The sequence below is a fragment of the Elephas maximus genome, chromosome 4 (genome assembly GCF_024166365.1).
Source record: "Elephas maximus indicus isolate mEleMax1 chromosome 4, mEleMax1 primary haplotype, whole genome shotgun sequence".
NCBI lineage: Eukaryota > Metazoa > Chordata > Mammalia > Proboscidea > Elephantidae > Elephas > Elephas maximus.
Genome location: NC_064822.1, coordinates 66,941,309 through 66,962,310, shown reverse-complemented (window position 1 = coordinate 66,962,310; position 21,002 = coordinate 66,941,309). Strand labels below are relative to the sequence as shown.

Sequence of the window (21,002 nt, the reverse complement as noted above, 5' to 3'; positions counted from 1 at the left end):
CACCCATTAATAAAGAGGTTATTACTTCAGTGAAGATAGTGTGGCAGTAGCTAGATGCTACACAGAAAGAAAAATGTGAAAATTGATTTGCTAAAATATATATGTATATATAAGTCCACACTATTATGCTACCCTTAGAACTATAAGACATTTTCATAAGATCCTAAAAGCAGAAAAATCAAGACACAGAAAAGCAGACATTATTTCATCATATTTGTTATAAAATAAACAACAACTAAATTCCAGATATAAAAGCATGGACTCACACTGGATTATATTATGATATAAAACATTTGGAACGGTACATACTAGATTATTAGCGTGAGCTACTCTGAAGCTAAGACCAACAGAAATGACAGAGGGAAAAGCGATTTTGGCATTTAATTTCATTTTTAAAGGCTTACTCCTAAAAGATTAACAATTAGAATATTATATCAAAATCTTTGCTAATTATCCCACTATCGTTTTTTTTTTAAACCCTAATATTGGCAAATCCATTTGAAAACGCTGCTACAGGTTTCAGAGTAAATTTTGTTTTCTTTGGTGGCAGCACAGCTGTTCTCTTCAGCTGGTCCCTTTATGACGAATCTGCAGAAGAGAATAAATGCATTGTTAATCATTGATGCTAAAGATGTTCATTTGTGTTGTTCAGCTAATACTCTCCCTTAAGTCAAAAAAGTAATCCAAAGTTTCAAAACATTTCAAATACCTTGACTCATTAACCATTGCATTAACCATTATCTCAGCAATGTGGCATTGTATTCTGTGACTGGCAGAGTCCCAGAAAATCTGTTCATGAATGACAACACTAAGAATGAATTTTCCCCCATATTCCTGTTCTAGGACTCCTTCCATTGCTCCCTGTGGTTCAATTGGATTAAAAAGTAAGGTTAAGTCTATACAGACTGCTCACGTAACCTCTGTTGGTCTCATGTCAAATTGTGCAAAGGAGATAATAATACCTAACTTATGATATTGTTATAAAAATTAAATTAATTGATGTTTTTAAAGAATTCAATATACAAACTGACCCATGAAAAGGGTAAAGAAATTATACTGTCATTATAAAATATTGTCATGATAAAATATATACTATAACGTATTATAAAATATCACATATGTTAAATATAATAATAAAGTTATTCATGAAATACTGTAGTATTGGTGATTTTTTCTACGAGAGATTTATTCAGAATGCTATAAAAGCTCAAGCAAGAATTGTGAAAGAAGTGCACATAACCTCACAATTGATATGGAGCAAATAAGTACTCAATTTTCATATTAGGGAATACATTTTTCTCAACTTAATTATATTAGAATTTTGTATTGAACATATTTTGAACAAAATTCCTAGGAATGATCTAGACTGTAATGTTAAAACAACCCTAAAGGTAGTGCTGAGTAGACTTGCCATGAGTGAAAAAAAATTTAGCAACTTCATAAGTAATTGATCATGTAACGTTCAGTGACAAAATTCTACCTTCTGACACAGATCTTTCATTATATCCTCTATTCCAAATAAGGTCTGGAATCAATATACATAGATTCCTTAAGTTAGAGCAATAAGATAGACAATAAATAATATTTAATAACAAAATAAGGGTAAAGGGAAAATAGCACAAAAGCATCTTTAAGATGGTTACCACAGTGTATTAGTTTCCTAATGCTGCTGTAACAAATTACCACAAACTTAGTGGCTTAAAACAATGCAAATTTATCATCTTACACTTATGGATGCAAGAACCGAAATGAGATTTACAGGGCTAAAATCAAGGAGCACACGGTTCTGTGTTCCTTCTGGAGATAGTAGCAAAGAATGAGTTTCTTGAATTTTCTAGCTTCTAGAGGCCACCTGCATTTCTTGGCTCATGGTCGTATCACTCTGATCTCTAATTCTGTCTTTACAGAAAACTTTCTTTCTTTGACCATCCTCTTCTGACTTGGTCATCTAAAGATGTTTGTGATTACACTAGGTGCATCTGAATACTCCAGGGTAATATCTCTACCTCAAGATCCTTAGTTAATTACGTCTTTTGCTATATGGTCACAGGTTTTGGGGATTAGGAGGTGATAGTTTGGGGACCATTACTCTGCTTACTACACAGAAGAATAAGATTTTAATTTGCCTGTTTAATTATTTGTATAGCTATTTGAATATTTTCTTATAAAATAAATATGAACACATGAAATATGTTGATGAAAATTTTTTAAATTCTTAATTTCAAGCAAACACCAAGAGAATTTTGGATTATTTTGTTCAGTTTTATATTTATTGTCTTTTCTTTTAACATTATGAAATGTTATAAAAAATTATACACTGCTTTTTTAATCAATAATGATAACTAAAATAAGTATTGGGAATGTTGAAAATAGAAGACCACATTGGTTCAGTCCAATTTTCCATATAAAGTGTGAATAATATTTGAACAATAAACAACTACTATTCTTTCAAATCCTTTTGCTTTGAAAACCAAATCAAAATATCCATCATGAATCCTAGTTTTACCAGTTGCTGTCAAGTAGGTTCCAACTGATGGCAACCCCATGTGTATCAGAATAGAACTGTGCTTCACAGGGTTTCCAATCATCACCAGGCCTTCCTTTCCAAGAATCTCCAACTTTTCAGTTAGAAGCCAAGTTCTTTATCTGTTTGAGCCATGCAGGGACTTCATCATTAATCCAGTGGACATTAAATTACTTTTCATTGTTCTGAGTGCTATAGGACTGCGAATTATTTCAGAGTCCAATGTGGTGAATTTAAAGGCATTTTAGGTAGACAAATCCTACAATACAAAAATAATCAAATTAGATCGCCTTTAGGAAAAACTCACAGCTTTGGATCTAATGGAGAACCATCCACCCAGGTCCATGTCTTCTTCAGGGAGGTAACATTAAGTCCAATCCACACATAGTTTGATTGCCTCAGATTTTTCTGTATAAAAGCCTAAAAAGGGGGTGATGAATAACTAAATGAATAGAATATTTTAAAAATTCAGATACATCAAGATTTTAGAATTTTATTGAAAAACTAGCATTCTCCCTGGGAATTCTTATAGCAATCAACTCATATCTTACTAAAAACAAATATAAGCATACAGTATTTGCAAACCGACTACAAGTTATTGAGAGTCAAGACTAACCTGAGTCAGCGCTCACTATGAGTACAAGACTTGGAGTCCTGGTGGTGCAGTGGTTAAAGCAATCGGCTGCTAACGAAAATCTCAGCGTTCACTTTGAGTACAAAATTTAAAGGGTACCAAAACTCAGTAATCAAGATAAATGATCATTTAAACCCAGATGGGAAGAAATGTGAGGAACGCCATTTTTAATTGAAAGGAAGCTAATGCCCTTACCATGATACTAAGCCACGTACCATTTCAAGTTGGTCCTGTATTATTAGTAGGTGAGATTTTCTGTCAGAGCAATACCCATAACTGTCACTCCAACTTTTCAATTCATTAGAGAACCAGTAACATTTCTCTTGATATTTTAGCCATTCTGATGGGCACAATCCTATAAGGAAACAGTGGGGGGGGGAGTGGGAGGTGAGGAACAAAAATTATATATAAACCAAAACCCATTGCCATTAATTCCGACTCATTGTGACCCTGTAGGACAGAGTAAAACTGCCCCACAGAGTTTCCAAGGACCACCTGGTGGATTTAAACTGCCAATCTTTTGATGAGCAGCCATAGCACTTAACCACTATGCCACCAGACTTTCCATATTATATATGCATTTCTAAAAATTGGCAGAAAGAACAGATCTTATGTGTTATATAAATAAGTGTGGATCTGTGATAAAATCATTCCTTAAAAGGTGTTGAATCTCATTAGATGCCCCAAATACAAATGATAATTCATGAGAATTAAGAAAATTAGTAAAAAGAAACAAAACTCAGACATAAAGGTTTTTTTTTTTTTTTTTAGGCCATGAAATACAGTGACTAAAATAATGTGAACCATTTAAGGTTTTTTTTTTTTTATTACATTAAGGCTACTTAGGAAATTAGATGAAATATTATCTATACCACTTAGAATTTTTTTCCATATAAATTTGTAGAATCTCCCTTTTTATTTTTTGTATGTATCTGCTTCTCCCCCTTGATATCAAAAAATATTAAGGTTAATAAGGCTTTTTTTAAGCCTCTTTCTAGTTGCAAGAGACTCAAGTCATTTAATTTTCTTAAATTAAAATCATGTCTTTTCAAATTGAAAATACCTGAGATTTTTGGTATAATACTGAAAGAAACTGAGGTATATATATATTAATTGAGGTAAAATTCACATCGCATAAAATTCACCGTTTGTATCATTTTTTTTTTCTTTATAATTGTAATTGACTTTCCATATATATGGAAACTTGATTTTAAATTCCATGAGGGAAAAGGCTATTTCTTAAGTTCTTTTTTATAGCTCCACTCCCCATTGCAAAAATTTAAAAAAAGTAAAAAAATCAGTCATGTTTTTGGTACAAAGTGGATGTATATCAAATCTTTATTGGTTATTTTGAGCTGTTGCCTATCTATTGCACATCTGTTCACTGGGGTCTTAGAGAATCCATACTATTAAACCTAGTGTAGAACAAAGCCTGGAGAGATACCTGTTTGGCCTGTAGTTCTTGAAACACAGGGGTCTGTGTCCTTATTACTTATATTTCTTCTTGCTTCACTATTCACTTTCAGGTTTCCAATTTCCTCTTCATGGGTGATATTTGGACTATTTTCTTTTGGGCATTGTAGCAACACTCCCTGAAAAGCTTGGAAACAGGATTATTTATCATTGGGGAAATATCTCCTCTGCGCAACATCTCAGTGACACATTCTTTGGGATGATTCTGATGATATGGGCCAGAAATAACTGAAGGGATAACTATACTTACTGGAAAATAATTTCAAATCATATATGGTTAATTCATTTAGTGGACACATATCTGTTGAGGGCCTACTCTGTGCCAGGCATTGTCCTAAGAACTGGTGATACAGCAGCAAGTAAAGCAAACTTCCTGGTCTCAGAAGTACAAATGGTCTTTCCATGCTTTCTTAATGTTTTATAGAAATGTCTGAGGCTGTATTTAGCACACTGTACCATATAGCTCAATGCGTATTTATCCCACTAGAATATGAGAGTCTTCACCATGACTTTTTTTTTTTTTAATTTAGGGAATTTGTAATAATACTGCTCTGTAAACATTTGTTGGACATAAGGAAGAGTAACTAAATATACCCTTAGATAAAGTGTATAAACATATTTCAGAAAAACCATGAAATTCTACCTATTCATAAACATTTAAGAAATTCAGAAAGATGGTTTTCAAATATACCTGCTTACGGGACATGCACACACACATTATTATTGTCATCATCTTTATCATCACGAACCAACACACAAAGTCTTTATATATCTGTTTCCTGTTTTTAATTACACTTCTACATACACATATACACATATACACACACACGTTTTTCCCCCATTAGACTCTGCACCACTTGAGGATAAGATTCTCATATCATCACTTTGGAGTATAATATAGAGTCTGAGATACTGTAAGGTATAGTATTTTATTAAATCTTCGTTAATGTAATGAAGAACAAATGAATGAATATGAAGAGTCACAAGAGGAAAATAAATTTTTTTTCCTTCGTATTTTTAGTTAATTAAGACCTTCTAACTTACCCAAACGAGTCAGAGTGATCAAAGTCAAGGTCAGAATACAATTTACTATTCCAGATATTCCCAATAAAGTTTTATACCAGTGCAACATCACCAAACAATCTGGGAGATTAAACACATGGATTAGCTTTAAAAAGTACATTTCCAAGAACTTATAACAATTTAAGGGTAGGATATAGTGTTTTTGTTTTTCAATGGATATTAAGCAATCAAGGCATAAAGGCTAAGTAAATAGAAAAATACAAATACACACACTTGTTTTATTTAATGATGATAATACTCTGGATGGTAAGCTCTGATACACTGTGTATTACATCATAGAAATTGCTAAGTGTTTGAGGGTTTTGATCTGTGAAAACCTTATCAACCTGATGCACCTAATAATTCTCCCAGGTATTAACACAAATATGCAATTTTTAATTAATCATTTGTTTTAATGTAATATTCACCCGTTATTCAAATTCATTTCATTTTCAAAGGACATAATACAAATCGGAGCTAAGGATGGCTTCAGATGTCTTACTACTTTAATCTTAAAAAAAAAAAAAAAAAATCCTAAAATCTTCCCTAATGCATGAAATGGAGCCCCGATGGTGCAGAGCTCGGCTGTTAACAAAAAGGTTGGCAGCTCGAATCCACCAGCCGCTCCTTGGAAACCCTATGAGGCAGTTCTACTCTGTCCTATAGGGTCGCTGTGAATTGGAATCCACTGGAAGGCAATGGGATAGGAGAAGGGAGGCAACAGGGTGGGAAGGAGCTGGATTTCTCTGAAAGTACCTTGGTACATAGGTTTGATTTTGAAAACATAGATGTTTGACATAATTATAAAATAAATTAAGCCAAATTAAAAAACAAACAAAACAAAAGCATGATCCATAACAATAGAATGCAAAATGAAGGAAAAGAATCTAACTGGGTATTGAGTTAGTGATTTCAATATACATAAAGGCATTATTTCAAATGATTCTCAAACAGTCATTTGACTGGGTTATCTAGTGGGATACAGACTGAGGACAAAATAACCGCAAAAGCATTTGCATCCACTTTAAGTAATCATATTATTGGTAATGCTATTTTATGGTGATTCTTAAATTATAATACAAAACAGATTTTCAACGTATAAGAAAAGAAACACAAATATACAATCACAAAGTTAATCTAATACCATATTTGTTATTTGAAAAATTTTCTCCTGTTATAACCCTAAAGTCAAAAGAATTGAAATTGTTCTCATTCAGGGTAAATGACATGTAGCTGTCTTTTGTTTTTTTAATTGTTACTTGAATTTTGAATCATACTCCCTAACACAGGCGTATTTCATTTAATATAGTAACTTGCCATTGCCTAACAGTTAAAGTATTTCCTGATCCTGCCAACTATAAGAGAAATCAGTGAAATATGCTCTCATAGAAATTCAAGTGAAGGGATGGCATCGGTAAGAACAAATGTTTCTCTAAGGAAATTCATGGATTTTAATGATGGAAATGATATTTGAGCAAGGACTCAAAATTTAAGCAGGATTTTCATAAATGTAGAAGTAGGGAAGTGTATTCTTAAGGGTACTACATCAACAAAGATCTGAAGATCAAAAGAGAAATATTTAAAAAGGAAAAGTCTTGCTATAGCACAGGACATGTCATCTCTATACGTGAGACTGTTTATTTGGGCCTTTCATTTCTGTTTACCTCTTTTTGCCAAATCACATAAAAGTGGCAGGATGGATTCTCGTTGTGTATGAAGGGTATGCTTTAGGGTTAAATTAAAATGTAGGTTGGTGGTGGACAAACTTTATTTTTTGAGGCAAGCTGGTGAAGACATGGTTTAAAAGCTTTGAAAAGTTGAGGTAAAAAATTAGCATTAAAAATTGCCATGTTTATGAATGATGACCTAAATATTCATTAATATTAAATTATTAATTTTAATTGAAAGTACATAATTCCTCAGCATATGCTTAAGACATTATACCAGACAAAATATTATTTTAAAGCAAAGAAGTATTAGTCCCACATTGATATAGATGATAAATTCTAAAAAGAAAGAAAGCCAATCTCATGGGAATTTTGTAAGATTAAGTAAAAGAACACAGAAAAAGCCTGCAGTTTGTGCTACCTAAATGGTTATAGGGCTTGCCATTCTTAAACCATCATTATTATTATTATTAAAAGAGAAGGAAGGGAGAAAGGGAGAGCAAGAAGGAGAGAGAGAGAGAGAAACAGTCCAGAAACAGAATAGAACAGAATGTTAGAAATGGATAATCTGTAACAACTAGAAAAACAAAAACAAAACTGAATTCCATACCTTTAAATTTAAGTTGGGATGTTTGAACGGAACTCCTTTCCTTGGGTTGTACATTCTGTGTCACGTATCTTTCTTCATCTGACATCTCTGACCTCTTCATGTGTGTGTATATATGTATGTGTTCTCTTTTCTAAAGTATGACATGGAATAAGTAAAAAAATAATACAGCTGCTGCTAGTCAGAGATTGTCTTCAAGATGTCCTCTCAAGATACATACAAAGGTTCACAGTTTGACCTATTGGTGAAAACCTCAGAGGAAATAGGTTTTTGTTTTTTTTTTATTTCCTATGGCCTCAATAACACATGAATTTTCAACTCTCTTCCACACATACAATCTAAGATCATATTTGGTATTTTTAAAATTTTCTCTTGATACAACCCTAAAGTCAAGGGAATTGAAATTGCTAATAATTCAATAATATAATTTGAAAAGGAAAAAAAATTAACAAATTTTTGGCATTCTAAAGACTCATCCCAAATAGAAAAAAATAAATAAATAAAAAGATTGAATGTACAATGTAGAGTTTAGGAAGAAATCATATTTTCCAATTACCTTCTCTGTTACTTGAAGGCAATGCCCAATATCTATGAGGCAGGGCAGAAAACCGAGTTTTATTTTTAGTCAGATTTATTAAGGTATGATTTACATACTATAAAATTCACCTATTGTGAGTAAGCAATTTGATAAATTCTAGCAAATTTATAAAACTGTGTAACTATCACCACAGGCTAGTTTTAGAACTTTTCTATCACCTCTTGATACCAGGCTAAAAGAGAAATGTAATTCTGGAAATACGATTTTATAAGTTGAAAGAAAACAGTTTAAAACTTTGGCAACTAAATCCCAAATTCCTGGCCATTGTGACAAATCTAGAATAGAAACCCTATTCCTTTAGCCTTTGCCCCATGGACTTCACTGATGTGGAAAATCCTGAAGGAGAAGAGGCTGGACAGAGCACGCAGCCCTGAGAGTAACTCAGCCAATCCAGGCTTACAGGCAGGGGCTCAGGCTCCTCAGCCCTGACCTCTGATCTCCTGCCAAGCACCAACTGGCCAAAGACAAGTAAAAGCCAAAGGGCAAAGTTATTCCAACAGACTAGTGTTCCAGGGTAGAATAGGATATAGATGGTGGGCAGCAGATCTGGAGAGGCAAATCAATAATATTTGCACAATCACCCTTTTAATTTTGTGGTAACCTAGATTATTGTATCTAGATGGTCACAGATAATAGTTACTACTATTTTAGTTACTACTACCCTGCTATAAATTTTACCACCATGTATCTCCAACTTTTTTGTGTATTTATCGATAATCATGTGGGCAAAATGACCTTTTTTCTCACATCACAGGCAATTCCTGCCCCTGCCTTTTTTCTCACAACACAAGAAGTACCTATAGTTGTTTCATTCTCTCTCAGGTAGCAAATATTGTTCTGTCTATTTAGGCTAATGAAAAGTCCAATCTAATATCTAACTTCCAAATTTACCTAATTTAACACATCTCCCCTCCCCAAGGTTGGGTCTGTTTGGGGTTTGGAAGCCTGCAAGAGGGCCAGCAAGTTTGATGGGTTTGATATGAGCTCCTCCTTCCCTCTCCAGTAGCACTTTCTGCCTCCTAAACCCACCCTCAGGAATGAGTAAAGGTGGAATGGAATAGACATAAACATGTAGAAAAGGTCTTCCTACCTGGATAGTTTTAATTAGTGTATTGACACTCCAGATGCTCTCTTTTTCTCTTGAACTACTTCAGTGGGTTTTTTGGAAATTCTGTTGCAGAGAAATTCTATGTTTGCATGATGAAGGTAATCCTCCTTACAAAACCCCACACACTGTTTTCTGCCAGTCTGTTTTCACTGGGGTTGACTTGCAGGAAGTACATGTAGGCAGGTTTCTTTTCTAAGTGGTTCATGGCTAGCTCCTTTTCATGGAATCAACTCCTGGCCCAAGGGATACATTCACTTCAGCCACGTCATTCTTACTCCTATCACTTCCACTTTTACTCTGTGATTAGATGTGGTTCTAACCATAGCTTCTCATATTGAAGGTATCATCTCCTATATGTGTCAAATCCTAGAGGGCACTTAACCACTCTCAGAGTTCTAACTTGGTTTAAGGAAACACAGAAGTTCCTCTCCTGCTATTCACCACAGAACAATGTACACTGACAGATCTTTTCAGGAAAGTCTCACTTCCTAATCTCCAAACACTCATGTTGTTGTTAGGTGTTGCGGAGTCAGCAACCCTATGTACCACAAAACAAAATACTGCTGGGTTGTACATCATCATGACAACCATTGTTATGTTTGAGCCAATTGTTGCAGCCACTGTGTCAATCCACCTTGTCGATGATCTTCGTCTTTTTCCCTGACCCTCTACTTTACCAAGCATGATGTCCTTCTCCAGGGACTGGTCCCTCCTGATAACATGTCCAAAGTACACGAGGTGTAATCTATACTGAAGGCTGTGGTATTTGATCTTCGTTGGTAAGTGCTTCAAGTCCTCTTCACTTTCAGCAAGCAAGTTTGTGTTATCTGTACATTGCATGTTGCTAATGAGTCTTCCACCAAACCTGATGGTACATTCTTCTTCATATAGTTCAGCTTCTTGGATTATTTGCTTAGCATACAGATTGAATAAGTATGATGAAAGGGTACAACCCTGACCCACAACTTTCTTGACTTTAAACTATGCAGTATCCCCATGCTCTGTTCAAATGAATGCCTCTTCGTTTGTGTATAGGTTCCCCATGAGCACAATTAAGTGTTCTGGAATTCCTCATTCTTTGCACTGTTACCCATAATTTGTTATGACCCACACAGTCGAATGCCTTTGCATAGTCAATAAACCACGGGTAAACATCTTTCCGGTATTCTCTGCTTTCAGCCAGGATCTATCTGACATCAGCAATGACATCCCTCAGTCTACATCCTTTTCAGAATCCGGCTTGAATTTCTGACAGTTCCCTGTCGATGTACTGCTGCAACTGCTTTTCAATTATCTTCAGCAAAATTTTACTCATGTGTGATATTAATTATATTGTTCGATAATTTCCGCATTCTGTTGGATCATCTTTTCTTGGAACGGGCACAAATATGGATATTTTCCAGTCAGCTGGCCAGGTAGCTGTCTTCCAAATTTCTGGGCATAGATGAATGAGCACCGCTATGCTGCATCCCTTTGTTGAAACATCTCAACTGGTATTGCATCAATTCCTGGAGCCTTGTTTTTCACCAATGTCTCCAGTGCAACTTGAACTTCCTTCTATACCATCAGTTCTTGATCATATGTTACCTCCTGAAATGGTTGAACGTCAACCAAATCTTTTTGGTACAGTGACTCTGTGTACTCTTTCCATCTTCTTTTGATGCTTCTTGTATCATTCAATATTTTGCCTATGGAATTCTTCAAAATTGCAATTCAAGGCAATTTATTCTTCAGTTCTTTCAGCTTGAGGAATGCTGATCATATTCTTCCCTTTTGGTTTTCAAACTCCAGGTCTTTGCACATTTCATTATAATATTTCACTTTGTCTTCTTGTGCTGCCCTTTGAAACCTTCTGTCCAGATCTTTTATTTCATCATTTCATTCATTCGCTTAGCTACTCTATATTCAAGAGCATGTTTCATAGTCTCTTCTGACATCCATTTTGGTTTTTCTTTTATAAAACTCTTCATATACTCATAAACTCTTAATATACTATGGAAGCCAATGATGGATTAAAGATTGAAAATCAATTTTGTAAATTATTAACATGTTCTGTACAGATTATCTAGCATCTGTGGTATTCCTTTTGACATTTATGACTTCAAATAAAATTGAACAAAAGGAATGGTCACATTTTAACATCCTACTAGTCATGCAATATTTACCAAACATTATTTTGTTCCAGGCAGTATTCGGAAATTCTTTTCAGACAAAAATTTTAAAGTATAATCATTTCATAAAAATACAGTTGAAAAAATTTAAGCATATAGTCTTTAAGTTTGTGAATCAGACTCATTGTTGGAGGTAATTTGATCTGTTTAAATTAATTAAAGAACACATGAAGGAGAAACCATATACTTATTCCAAATATTTGTTAACACAGATCCTTGAGATTTCTGAGAACTTGACCTCTGTTCAGGTCCAGGAATCCTGAATTTGTGAATATACTTAGACAAGGCTGTTAACCTGGGAAGGCTCTGGTGAAGCACAAGAATTATATACATGTTTGATTATATTATCATCAAGTCATATTGTATAACTGCAAGACCAATGAGGCCCAAAGAGGAGGTCCCTGGCATATAACCAGACTCAACTATAAGCAGAATTGTTCCTAGAGAAGAATACTCATGTTTGTAGAAAGTTTATCTTGACATTCACTCATTTATATGGTATCATTCCCAGCTCTGGGTTCATTGGTAAAATTTAGGACCAAGAAATTTGTCCCTCAATCTGGCATAAAATAAAAATACTGCTGATTGGTCTTTACTTCACTCTTCTTCTGTATACACTTTAAATAAATAAATCCTGTTTGATTTACTCATGGGGTATCTTTGCCTGGTTCTTACGTCAAAACATAGCTATTTTCAATACAGGGGTCTTACAATAAATAACAGTGAGTAGTACTGTAAGTAAGGGCAGCTCAAGAAGACAAAGTATTATATCGTCAGTCAGAACAAGGCCAGGGGCCAATAGTGGAACAGACCATAAATTGCTCATATGCAAATTCAAGTTGAAGCTGAAGAAAATTAGGGCAAGTCCACAAGAGCCAAATTACAACTTTGAGTATATTCTACCTGAATTTAGAGACCATCTCAGTAATAGATTTGACACATCGAACACTAACGACTGAAGACCAGACAAGTTGTGGAATGACATCAAGGCCATTATACGTGAAGAAAGTAAAAGTCATTAAAAAGGCAGGAAAGAAAGAAAGACCTAAATGGGTGTCAGAAGAAACTCTGACAGTTGCTCTTGAATATAGGGTAGCTAAAGTGAACAGAAGAAATGATGAAATAACAGAGCTGACCAGAAGATTTTGAAGTGTGGCTCAAGAATACAAAGTATTATAATGAAATATGCAAAGACCTGGAGATAGGAAACCAAAAGGGAAGAACATGTTCGGCATTTCTCAAGCTGACAGAACTGAAGAAAAAATTCAAACCTTGAGTTGCAACATTGAAGGATTCGACTCAAGGGCACTGGGTTTTTGCTGGGTTATGGGCAAGATACTGAGTGATACAGGAGGTATCAAAAGACAATGGAAGACAGAATCATTGTAGCAACAAGAATTGGTCAATGGTCAACCATTTCAGAAGGTAGCGTATGATCAAGAACTGATGGTATAGAAGGAAGTTTAAGCTGTACTGGGGGCATTGGTGAAAAACAAGCCTTCAGGAATTGATAGAATACCAATTAAGATGTTTCAAAAAAGGGACTCAGTGCTGGAAGTGCTCATTCATCTATGCCAAGCAATTTGGAAGACAGCTACCTGGCCAACTGACTAGAAGAAATCCATATGCGTGCCCATTTCAAAGATGCCTATCCAACAGAATGCAGAAATGATCAAACAATATAATTAATATCACACACGAGTAAACTTTTGCTGAAGATAATTGAAAAGCAGTTGCAGCAGTATATGAGCAGGGAACTGCCAGAAATTCAAGCCAGACTCAGAAGAGGATATGGACTGAGGGATATCACTGTTGATTTCGGATGGACCTTGGCTGAAAGCAGAGAATACCAGAAAGATGTTTACCCGTGTTTTATTGACTATGCAAAGGCATTCAAATGTGTGGATCATAACAAATTATGGATAACATTGTGAAGAATGAGAATTCCAGAACTCTTAATTGTGCTCATGTGGAACCTCTACACAGACCAAGAAGTAGTCGTTCAAACAGAGCTAGGGGATACTGCATGATTTAAAATCAGGAAAGGTGTGCATCAGGGTTGTATTCTTTCATCATCCTTATTCAATCTGTATGCTGAGCAAATAACCTGGAAAAATGGACTAAATAAAGAATGTTTATCAGGATTGGAGGAAGATCCATTATCAACCTGCGATATGTATATCACACAACCTTGCTTGCTGAAAGCAAAAAGGACTTAAAGCACTTACTGATGAAAATCAAAGGCTACAGCCTTCAGTATGAATTACATCTTGACATAAAACAAAAATCTTCACAACTAGATCAATAAAAAGGGAGAAAATACTGAAGCTGTCAAGGATTTCATTTTACTTGAATCCACAATCAAAGTCCATAGAAGCAGCAGGTAAGAAATCAAACATGCACTTCATTGGGCAAAGCTGCTGCAGAAGACCTCTTTACAGTGTTGAAAAGCAAAGATGTCACTTTGAGGACTAAGGTGTGCCTGACCCAAGCCACAGTATTTTCAATTGCCTCACATGCATGCCAAAAACAGACAATGACTAAGGAAGATCTAAGAAGAATTGAAACCTTTGAATTATGGTGTCGTTGAAGAATACTGAATACACTATGGCCTACCAGAAATAATGAACAAGCTTGTTTTGGAAGAAGCACAGCCAGAATGCTCCTTAAAAGTGAGGATGGAAAGGCTTCATCTCACCTACTTTGGACATGTTATCAGGAGGGGCCAGTACCTGGAGAAGAATATCACACTTGGTAAAGTAAAGAGTCAGCAAAAGAGAGGAAGACCCTCAATGAGATGGGTTGATACAATGGCTGCAACAATGGGCTCAAACATAACAATGATTGTGAGGATGGTGCAAGACCGGGCAGTATCTCATTCTATTTATGTAGGGTCGCTGTGAGTCAGAACTGACTCAATGGCACTTAACATCAACAACAATATTATTCCAGAAACATCAGATTTATGGATAGATAGTAAATTTTGAAAGGGGAACTGGAATTCTTTTAAATCTAGTTTTTCTAACTTTATCTTAAATCCAAGTAACCATAAATAATTATTTCAAATACCCAGTGCTGTCAAGTCGATTCCAACTCATAGCGACCTTATAGGACAGGGTGTAACAACTATAAAAAACCTGTTTTGAACACTATGAAAACACTCACTGACATAATTATGATTACTTGGATTACATTTCACCAAGAGGAAATTCACATGGACACCAAAAAAGTTACTTAATGTCATTAGCCTTCGGAGAGATGCAAATCAAAACCACAATGAGCACAAGGAAATATGCTTTCACTTCCACTAGATTGGCTAATATTAAAAAAAAAAAAAAAAAAGGCAGAAAAAGATGTGGGGAAATTGGAACGTTCTTAACCATTGCTGGTGGGAATGCAAAATGTTTCAGGTGGTTCCTCAAAACACTGAAAATAGAACTACCATAAAACTAAAAAACCAAACCGGTTGCCATAGAGTCGATTCTGACTCACAGCAACCCTATAGGACAGAGTAGAACTGCCCCATATGGCTTCCAAGGAGCGCCTGGTGCATTTGAACTGCTGACCTTTTGGTTAGCAGCCGTATCTCTTAACCACTACGCCACCAGTGTTTCCAGAACTACTGTACGACCCAGAAATTTCACTTCTAGGTGCAGATCCAAAAGACTTGAAAGCCGAGATTCAAACAGAAACTTATATACCAATGTTAGTTTCAGCACTATTCACAATTGCTAAAATGTGGAAACAACCTAAATGATAGATGGATAAACAAAATGTGGTACATGCATACAATGGAATATACTCAGCCAGTAGGAGAAATGAAATCTTAATGCATGCTACAACATGGATGGAGCTTGAAGACTTTATAGTGAGTGAAGTTAAGTCAATCACAAAAGGACAAATATTGTATCACTTCACTTATGTAAAAAGACAAAAAAAAAAAAAAGGCAAATGTATAGAGACCAATTTTTATTAGTGATTACCAGGGGTGGGAGGAAGGGAGTTGGGGGGGATGGTTAGCAGTGACGGAAAAACTTCATTGATTAAGGTAGGATTGCACAGACAATTATTGCCATTTCTGTCAAGAAGTTGTACAACTGTAAAAGTTTGAATTGGCAAAAGCTATGTGATATACTTACAACAACGACAAAAAAAAAGAGTAGCTGCTAAGCCTGCTTATGTACAACAAAACATCTCATGGGACTTGGTTTCTTGTTTGGAGGTTTAGAGTCATGGTTTCATGGGACAGTCCAGTTAATTGGCCTAATAACATGTTTAGTGCTTCTGTTCCACTTCCTAGTTCCTTGCGTAGTGCCTGGAGTCTTAAAGGCTTGCAAGCAGCTATCTAAGGTACAACAATTAATCACTACTCACCTGGAACAACAGAGGAAGAAGGAGAGTCAGGAATAGGAGGAGGATACGGAATGTGTGGCTAATTGCTCTATGAACATCTGCCTCTTTGCCATGAGACCAGAAAAACTGGATGGTGCCTTGCTACCACAATTAAACATTTTGATCCAAGATTCTGTAGAGGCATCCTGACCAAAAGCAGGAAAATGCAAAACAGAATTTCAAATTCTCATGAACTCCGGACTTTCTAGAGCCATGGAGGCTGGATAAACCCCTGAAACTATTGCTCTGAGATAATCTTTAAACCTTAAACCAAAAATATTCCCTGAAGTCTTCTTAAAACCAAACAATAGTTTAGCTTAACTAGTAAAGAATGTTTGCCTTGAGCATTGTGCTCTTTCATGATCTATCTATATGTGATCAAATAGCGAACATCAACCCAAAAGATTATATAGGAAAGTTAGGGAACAATGAATTTATGTTATGGGGGAGGAACAACTCAGAAAAGGAGGGTAAGAATGGTTGCACAACTCAAAGAATGTGGTCAATGTCACTGAACTGTACATGTAGAAATTGTTGAATTGGTGTACGTTTTGCTGTGTGTATTCTCAGTAACAACAACAAAATAAATAAAAAATTTTAAAAAAAGATTACTTGGTGTGTATGGATAGAGCTTTTCAATCAACTTAGTATATATACCCTTTTCATATTCTCTGGGACATATATGTCCCAGTTAAATTTCCCAGCCCTGGAGGTTTATTGGCAGACATTTGAGCCACTCGAGTACATTCTGGCATCATGGGGGATACTGGTTCAACCACCTCAAAGCAAGGAAGTTCATCTTCACCATATTTGAATGTTGAAAGCCATTAATATGAGGGGATGATTCCAGAATGCTTCCTGGAGGAGTGATTGTGTAAAACGTTTGTCTTTTGTCTTCTATACAGCGAGATAAGCTTTTCAAGTATGTTTACTGTTTCCTTTGTGTTATTGGGAAGGTACAAGTTACCAGTATTCAGAAATATTAAAGTAAATGAGTTATTCTGGGAGTGAAAACAGTTTGTGATTCACTTCCTAGGCCATGGGACTAATATGTCCCATGAATGTGATGTGTTTCATGGAATATGGTACCAATATAAAAATTTCTAAATCAAACTGATAACAATATTCTGCAGTAAGTACAATGTTTATTTAGTATTTCGTGTGTATTTTTGGAAAGTTGAGTAAGATATTTTACGGCTCAAGTATAACCAGGAAGTATGATGTACTTCCTGGGCCATGGGACCAATATGCCCTGCTTGCAATTGGTACCTCATTTTTTTCAAATAATAAAAAACTACCAACAATGAATCAGCATCCAGGCCAAAAATCACCAAAAATTCCTGCTAAAGAATAATAATTCATCCATGAAAAGGATACCTACTAATCAGATGATTTAAATTTAGCTAAATTCTCCATGAATAGATGTACAGTTTGTAGAAAAGCCCCAGTGGTAAGGAAGTCACCAGATGCTAAGGCATGCTTCTTCCAGCTGTTTGTATCAAGTCTCCCTTTGGGGCCAGTAATCAAGTGTTAACATCATTTTAACATGACAGCTTTTGAACAACTGAAAATAGCAAACTTATTCCCAGTACTCCATTTCCTTATTCTGGCTAAGTAGTCTCAGTTCTTTGAAAAAAAATAAAAATGAATTTGTGACTTTAAGTAACTCAGCTTCCCCTTTGTTCCCCCTCTGAACTCATAAAGCAGGCATTTAGAGACCCGAGTATATTGTACAGAGCAAAAAGGAAGTTCTGTTGGTGTGAAAACAATCACGTGAAAATCATTTCAAGGAACTGGGCCAGTGGCAGAGAGTAAAGTGAAACTATCACTGCCCTGGTTATAAATACTGTACTTGTTATCTCGATACAGTCTCATCTCATATTGAACTTGTAGCCACGGAGCTTCTCCTAGTGTGTGTTTGAGGGGTTTTTTTGTGTGTGTGTTTGCTTGTTTGTTCTTGTAGTTCTATAAATTAAACTAATGCCTCCCACCCTGTTACTTTTTCAGTTAAGATTTTAGTACCTAATAGATTTATCTTGTTAAATTCTTTATTCTCTCTGAACTTCAACTGTTTGCAGTTTATGATTTTATCATTTAATGTGTTAGCTATTCAAGTTGTGTGTTATCTATGAATTGGACATATTAATCAAAGCATGAATAAAAGGTCGAACAATATAGGATCAAAGGCAAGCCTTTTGACATATAGCAAATGATTTCTCTCCTGACCAACAGCACCTAATATAAATAACGCTGTTTTACCTTGTGTAGAGTAATATTATGGTAGACTGAGTCAAATATCTCAATGACACCTCTATCTACAGTATCTTCAGTATTTTCCTGAACCATCAATGTAACTACCCATTTAATACTAAGCCAATGAGGTTATTCTGGTGTTACTTATCTACTTATTTTTACTATACACATGGTACTTTATTTACTAAGATTTAAACTATATTTTAATAATATAACATGTTCATTGTTGCCTTAAGCTCTCAGCTTAACGAATTTCTGATACATTTTCTATCTCCTGTAGAGAGTATTTTATCAGATGGATACCAGCTTTATCTGATTTTTAAGTTTCCTTCAAAGCCTGAGATCTTATACCTGTATTATTTTCTCTAGGCTTTCAGCCCTTTGCTTCCTTACTTTATGTTTTCTTCTGAATCAAACTCATTTGCACAGTTCTACCCAGGTTCTATCCCCAACTTCACAGAGAATCCCTCCTGGAACTTGTAGTAACAGGCACCTCTAGCTACAGATGCATGATTCAGCTTTAAGTTCCCCTTCAAGAAATTCCAGGATGCTCTTCCTCCCTGCATTTGAAAGGCATACTCTTGAGTGTAATAGAGTCAGCCTTTTACTCCTTCTGCTTACTGTCTGCATTCTCCCCCACCCAGATAGTCCCCTTTCTGGTGGTAGAGTCAAGGAATACAGCTCTTGGTCAAAAACCTATCTGTGATTTTTCAGATTCAACCACAGGCAATTACCTCGTGGGCCTCCCATGGAAAATCTGCCCTATTCATTCCAGACTTGGTGCACAGCCAACACACTGCAGTCTCTGAAAGAAGTTGCAGTCAAATACTCAGATCCTTTTGGCAGGCTATACTCATAGCTACATTCCAAGTCGAGGTGTTGCCATTTTGAGAAGCTTCTTAATGGAGGGTCTTTGGAAGAGGCCTGGGTCCCTGGGTGGTGCAAAAAGTTAAAAGCTGCTAACCAAAAAGTTGGAAGTTCAAGTCAGCCCAAGAGATGCCTCAGAAGAAAGGTGATCTACTTCCAAAAATTCAGCCACTGAAAACCCTGTGGAGCACAGCTCTACTCTGACACACAAGGTCCCCGTGAGTTGTAATGTACTCGACAGCAACTGGTTTGGGTGCTTCTGCTGAAACCTCCTTTTGGGGAGAGGATAGAGGGTAGAGGAAGGAGCCTTGAAAACACTTTCTCCACCCTGATTTACTCAGTACTTTTCCACTCCTAGCCTCCTCCCACTTCCGTAAAAATGCAGAATTTAAATGCTCCCTAAGCAGTTAGCCCCAAACCTTTGCTGATCCACCTGACCTTCCCCAGAGCTGCTACCTAAAAAATTTAAAATAAAAAAACAAACCCATTGCCTTTGAGTAGATCCGGACTCATAGCGACCCTATACCTGGTTGGCAGAAATCTGTGATTGAGTTTTTTGCTTATACTTTTACAGTAAGTGATCAAAGGCTTGACTGTTGCTTTCATTCTGACTTGTCTTAATTGACTTCAGATGCCTGGCAGCTCGGCTCCCTGACAAATTAGGACAATAAACTAGATAGCCTATTAACCACAAGACCAACTACAATGCCATTCTGAAAGACCAAAAAGCCTGAAGAGTCCTTGGGGTATTCTTGGAGGATGTTAATGAATTATTTGCAAGAATTCAAGGTTTCACAGGACACTTTACCAATGGATCTTAGTAGGTGTTAGTGGATCCCATGGAGCACTTTGCCAGCCATGCCAATGGGCCAATGGGCTTTGGGAAGTGCCAGTGGACGCTGCAGGGCTTGCTTGGAAAATGCTAGGGGATTGTTTATACAGTAAAACCTGCGAAGTCCAGAACCTGTGTAAAGCAGAAATCTGTCAGAGAAGGAAAACTCAAATATTTCCCTCTAAAACAAATGATAGAAAAGTATGCTGCACCCTGTCAAAGGCTGAACACTTGAAAGACCCAGAAAAACAAAGCAGTCCTGTAGAGTTCCTGTATAAGCTTGTTTGGTCTGAGAGGGACCACTGGTCCTTCTCTTTAGCCCCTGACTCCTCAGCTGAGCCCACCTGGTGTGTCAGATTAGAGACCCAACATAGGGGTTCAGAGAGAGCTAGGGAAGCAACTCCTTACCCACTTCTTAGGGCCCCCTGAATACAGACTAGAGACAGCGGGGAAGCCCCAGAGCTGAGTAAGCAGATCCCTGGTGCTGTTGAACACCTTGGATGCATCAAATTGTTAAATTCCAATAAAAAGAATATAGAGCCATTCAGTATCGCTGTGCCCAATGGTCCTGAAAAGACTTTTATAGGCTTATATTCCCTCTGGAGGTAATCTCATTCAAGTTAGTAAGGGACAGAGACTCTGTGTGTGTGTATGTTGGGGGGGATTACTACAGACCCCCTCTGCCTTCCTTCAGGATGTCCTGACTGCAGCCCCCACAAAACTGAGCAGCAGCAGTAACCTGGCTGCAACTGGTGAGGCTGCTCTGTGTGCACTTGGGCTTCCTGGAGAGGCAGCTGCTGGTGCCTCTGGCCTC

The 21,002-nt window shown here is 36.3% G+C and overlaps 1 protein-coding gene across 2 annotated transcripts; it reads right to left on the bottom strand.

Moving 5' to 3' along the window:
- Window positions 1–88: 88 nt before the first annotated feature.
- Window positions 89–19,769, bottom strand: LOC126075152 (killer cell lectin-like receptor subfamily F member 1). 2 transcript variants are annotated; one of them, XM_049882407.1, is made up of 7 exons: window positions 19,224–19,769; window positions 7,971–8,100; window positions 5,676–5,774; window positions 4,603–4,758; window positions 3,374–3,513; window positions 2,832–2,944; window positions 89–588 (listed from the first exon to the last, which is right to left on the bottom strand). In XM_049882407.1, exons 1-7 carry the CDS (start codon window positions 19,257–19,259, stop codon window positions 480–482), a joined length of 783 nt encoding a protein of 260 aa, XP_049738364.1. In that variant the 5' UTR covers window positions 19,260–19,769; the 3' UTR covers window positions 89–479. The 2 variants fall into 2 exon arrangements, with proteins under 2 accessions (XP_049738364.1, XP_049738365.1); XM_049882408.1 differs by lacking the exon at window positions 19,224–19,769 and adding an exon at window positions 9,656–10,128.
- Between the last annotated feature and the right edge of the window lie 1,233 nt (window positions 19,770–21,002).